This window comes from Lampetra fluviatilis, unplaced genomic scaffold, assembly GCF_964198595.1.
Source record: "Lampetra fluviatilis unplaced genomic scaffold, kcLamFluv1.1 SCAFFOLD_1324, whole genome shotgun sequence".
In the NCBI taxonomy this organism is placed as follows: Eukaryota; Metazoa; Chordata; class Hyperoartia; order Petromyzontiformes; family Petromyzontidae; genus Lampetra; species Lampetra fluviatilis.
The window spans coordinates 15,001-20,810 of record NW_027620660.1 but is presented as its reverse complement, the minus strand read 5'-3'; the positions used below and the strand labels follow the sequence as shown (position 1 = coordinate 20,810).

General features: G+C 61.6%; 1 protein-coding gene across 1 annotated transcript in view; it reads left to right on the top strand.

The window, feature by feature from the left end:
• Positions 1–1,464: 1,464 nt before the first annotated feature.
• LOC144954208 (uncharacterized) overlaps positions 1,465–5,810 on the top strand; it is a gene marked incomplete at its 3' end in the record, with an annotated part of 18,125 nt that continues 13,779 nt past the window's right edge. The window contains exons 1-2 of the mRNA XM_078884762.1: positions 1,465–1,550; positions 1,862–2,024. Coding sequence (XP_078740888.1) covers positions 1,481–1,550; positions 1,862–2,024 — 233 coding nt within the window. The remainder of the gene's footprint in view (positions 1,551–1,861; positions 2,025–5,810) is intronic.

The following is a 5,810-nucleotide window of genomic DNA, read 5'->3' as shown; positions in this document are numbered from 1 at the left end:
CCACCCACTCACTCACCCACCCACCCACTCACCCACCCACTCACCCACTCACCCACCCACTCACTCACCCACCCACCCACCCACTCACCCACCCACCCACTCTCTCACCCTCACCCACCCTCACTCACCCACCCACTCACCCACTCACCCACCCACTCACTCACCCACTCACCCACCACTCACCCACTCACCACCCACTCACTCACCACCCACCCACTCACTCACTCACCCACCCACCCACTCACCCACCCACCCACCCACTCACTCACCCACTCACTCACCCACCACCCACCCACCCACTCACCACTCACCCACTCACCCACCCACTCTCACCACCCACTCCACTCACTCACTCACCCACCACCCACCCACCCACCCACCCACTCACCCACCCACTCACCCACTCACCCACCCACTCACTCACCCACCCACCCACCCACTCACCCACCCACCCACTCTCTCACACCACCCACCCACTCACCCACCCACTCACCCCACTCACCCACCCACTCACTCACCCACTCACCCACCCCTCCACCCACTCACCCACCCACCACTCACCCACCCACCCACTCACTCACTCACCCACCCACCCACTCACCCACCACCCACCCACCACTCACCACCCACTCACTCACCCACCCACCCACCCACTCACCCACCCACTCACTCACCCACTCACACCACTCACTCACCCACTCACCCACCCACTCACTCACCCACTCACCCACCCACTCACCCACTCACCCACCCACTCACTCACCACCCACCCACTCACTCACTCACCCACCCACCCACTCACCCACCCACCCACCCACTCACTCACCCACTCACTCACCCACCCACCCACCCACTCACCCACTCACCACCCACTCACCCACCCACTCACTCACCCACCCACCACTCACACACTCACCCACCCACCCACTCCACCCACCCACCACTCACCCACCCACTCACCCACTCACCCACCCACTCACTCACCACCACCCACCCACTCACCCACCCACCACTCACTCACCCACCCACCACTCACCCACCCACTCACCCACTCACCCACCCACTCACTCACCACCACTCACCCACCCACTCACCCACTCACCCACCCACTCACTCACCCACCACCCACTCACTCACTCACCCACCCACCCACTCACCCACCCACCCACCCACTCACCCACCCACTCACCCACCTCACTCACCCACTCACCCACCCACTCACCCACCCACTCACCCACCCACCCACTCTCTCTGTGTGTTCTGTTGCCTAGGAGACCTGGAGGTGGTGGAGGCGACCAGGCCAGTGGGGGTGGGCGTGGTCAATGGAGAAGTGGGCGGAGCCAATGAAGGAGTGGGCGGGGCCAATGAAGGAGTGGGCGGAGCCAATGGAGAAGTGGGCGGGGCCAGCGAAGGGGTGGGCGGGGCTTCAGGGGGAGGGGCTAATTTGAGGGTGGGGCTTGGGGAGGAGGCCTCTCGGCGAATGGGACGCGAGCACGAGCTGAGGGCGGGGCACCCACTGGCCAATCACAGAGCGGCATCCGGGTTGTCAGGTGAGGGTGGGCGGGTTGGTGGGTGAGTGGGTGAGTGGGTGGGTGGGTGAGTGAGTGAGTGAGCGAGTGGTTGAGTGGATGAGTGAGTAAGTGGGTGGGTGAGTGAGTGGGTGGGTGGGTGAGCGGGTGGGTGAGTGAGCGAGTGGTTGAGTGGATGAGTGAGTAAGTGGGTGGGTGAGTGAGCGGGTGGGTGAGTGAGCGGTGGGTTGAGTGGCTGAGCGAGTGAGTGGGTATCTCGGCGAGCGAGCGGACGAGCGGGCGACTGATTGTCCACCCCCCCTGCCCCACCCCTTGCCCCCCCCCCCCCTCAGAGCGTCCCCACCCCCCCAACGTTGGGCAGCGTCGCAGTGGGCAGGTGGAGGGCGTGCGGCGCATCGAGCCGTACTCACCCAGCGACGAGGTGGCCACCCGGGGCCACCTCGTGACCCGCTCGCAGCACAGTGTCGCACCCACGCTGGAGCCAGCCATCGCTTGGTGAGGCTCACTCAGTCACTCACTCAGTGACTCACTCAGTCAGTGACTCAGTCACTCGCTCACTCAGCCACTCGCTCAGTCACTCACTCAGCCACTTGCTCACTCACCCACTCACTCACCCAGCCACTCACTCACTCGCTCGCTCACTCACTCGCTCACTCACCACTCACTCACCCAGTCACTCAGTCACTCGCTCACTCAGCCACTCACTCAGTCACTCACTCACTCACTCAGCCACTCAGCCACTCACTCACTCAGCCACTCACTCAGTCACCCACTCACTCACCCAGTCACTCAGTCACTCGCTCACTCAGCCACTCACTCACTCACTCGCTCACTCACTCACCCACTCACTCAGCCACTCAGCCACTCACTCACTCACTCGCTCACTCACTCACCCACTCACTCACCCAGCGACGAGGTGGCCACCCGGGGCCACCTCGTGACCCGCTCCCAGCGCAGCGTCGCACCCACGCTGGAGCCAGCCGTCGCTCCGTGAGGCTCACTCAGCCACTCAGTGACTCACTCAGCCACTCACTCAGTGACTCACTCAGCCACTCACTCAGTCACTCAGCCACTCGCTCACCCAGTCACTCACCCACTCGCTCAGTCACTCGCTCACCCAGTCACTCACCCACTCACTCACCCACCCACTCACTCAGCCACTCACTCAGTGATTCACTCACTCACTCACTCACCCAGTCGCTCACTCACTCACTCAGCCACTCACTCTCTCACTCACTCAGTCACTCACTCACTCACTCAGCCACTCACTCTCTCACTCACTCAGTCACTCACTCACTCACTCAGCCACTCACTCTCTCACTCAGCCACTCACTCACTCACTCAGCCACTCACTCACTCAGTTACTCACTCACTCAGCCACTCACTCTCTCACTCAGCCACTCACTCACTCACCTCAGCCACTCACTCACTCAGCCACTCACTCACTCACTCAGTCACTCAGTCACTCACTCAGCCACTCGCTCACTCACTCACCCACTCACTCACTCAGCCACTCATCCACTCACCCACTCACCCACTCACCCAGTCACTCACTCACTCAGCCACTCACTCGCTCACTCGCTCACTCAGTCACTCACCCACTCACTTACCCACTCACTCACCAAGTCACTCACCCACTCGTTTACCCAGTCGCTCACCTACTCGCTCACTCAGTGACTCACCCAGTCACTCACCCAGTCACTCACCCAGTCACTCACCCAGTCACTCACCCAGTCATTCACCCAGTCACTCACCCAGTCACTCACCCAGTCACTCACCCAGTCACTCACCCAGTCACTCGCTCAGCCACCCACTCACTCACTCACTCAGTCACTCACCCACTCACTTACCCACTCAGTGACTCACCCAGTCACTCACCCAGTCACTCACCCAGTCACTCACCCAGTCACTCACCCACTCACTCACTCAGTCACTCACCCACTCACTTACCCACTCACTCACCAAGTCACTCACCCAGTCACTCACTCAGTCACTCACCCACTCACTTACCCACTCAGTGACTCACCCAGTCACTCACCCAGTCACTCACCCAGTCACTCACCCACTCACTCACTCAGTCACTCACCCACTCACTTACCCACTCACTCACCAAGTCACTCACCCAGTCACTCACCCAGTCACTCACCCACACACTCACCCACTCACCCACTCACCCACCCACACACTCACCCACTCACCCACCCACACACTCACCCACTCACCCACACACTCACCCACACACTCACCCACACACTCACCCACACACTCACCCACACACTCACCCACCCACACACTTACCCACTCACTCACCAAGTCACTCACCCACACACTCACCCACACACCCACCCACACACCCACCCACACACCCACCCACACACTCACCCACACACTCACCCACCCACTCACCCACACACTCACCCACTCACCCACACACTCACCCACTCACCCACACACTCACCCACTCACCCACCCACTCACTCACTCACACACTTACCCACTCACTCACCAAGTCACTCACCCACACACCCACTCACTCACCCACTCACCCACCCACACACTCACCCACTCACCCACCCACACACCCACCCACACACTCACCCACACACTCACCCACTCACTTACCCACTCACTCACCCAGTCACTCACCCACATACTCACCCACACACTCACCCACTCACCCACCCACTCACCCACCCACTCACCCACTCACCCACCCACTCACCCACACACTCACCCACACTCTCACCCACTCACCCACCCACTCACTCACCCACACACCCACCCACTCACCTACCCACTCACCCACTCACCCACCCATTCACCCACCCACACACTCACCCACTCACCCACCCACACACTCACCCACTCACCCACCCACCCACTCACCCACCCACTCACCCACCCACCCACTCACCCACACACTCACCCACTCACCCACCCACACACTCACCCACTCACCCACCCACACACTCACCCACTCACCCACCCACACACTCACCCACTCACCCACCCACTCACTCACCCACTCACCCACCCACACACTCACCCACTCACCCACCCACACACTCACCCACTCACCCACCCACCCACTCACCCACCCACACACTCACCCACTCACCCACCCACACACTCACCCACTCACCCACCCACACACTCACCCACTCACCCACCCACACACTCACCCACTCACCCACCCACTCACCCACTCACCCACCCACACACTCACCCACTCACCCACCCACTCACCCACCCACTCACCCACACACTCACTCACTAACTTACCCACTCACTCATCAAGTCACTCACCCACTCACCCACCCACACACTCACCCACTCACCCACCCACACACTCACCCACTCACCCACCCACACACTCACCCACTCACCCACCCACACACTCACCCACTCACCCACCCACACACTCACCCACTCACCCACCCACACACTCACCCACTCACCCACCCACTCACCCACTCACCCACCCACACACTCACCCACTCACCCACCCACTCACCCACCCACTCACCCACACACTCACTCACTAACTTACCCACTCACTCACCAAGTCACTCACCCACTCGTTTACCCAGTCGCTGACCCACTCACTCACTCACTCACTCACCCAGTCACTCACCCACACACTCACCCACACACTCACCCACTCACCCACCCACTCACCCACTCACCCACCCACTCACCCACCCACTCACCCACACACTCACCCACACTCTCACCCACTCACCCACCCACTCACTCACTCACCCACACACCCACCCACTCACCTACCCACTCACCCACTCACCCACCCATTCACCCACCCACACACTCACCCACTCACCCACCCACACACTCACCCACTCACCCACCCACCCACTCACCCACCCACACACTCACCCACTCACCCACCCACACACTCACCCACTCACCCACCCACACACTCACCCACTCACCCACCCACACACTCACCCACTCACCCACCCACTCACTCACCCACTCACCCACCCACACACTCACCCACTCACCCACCCACACACTCACCCACTCACCCACCCACCCACTCACCCACCCACACACTCACCCACTCACCCACCCACACACTCACCCACTCACCCACCCACACACTCACCCACTCACCCACCCACACACTCACCCACTCACCCACCCACTCACTCACCCACTCACCCACCCACACACTCACCCACTCACCCACCCACACACTCACCCACTCACCCACCCACCCACTCACCCACCCACACACTCACCCACTCACCCACCCACACA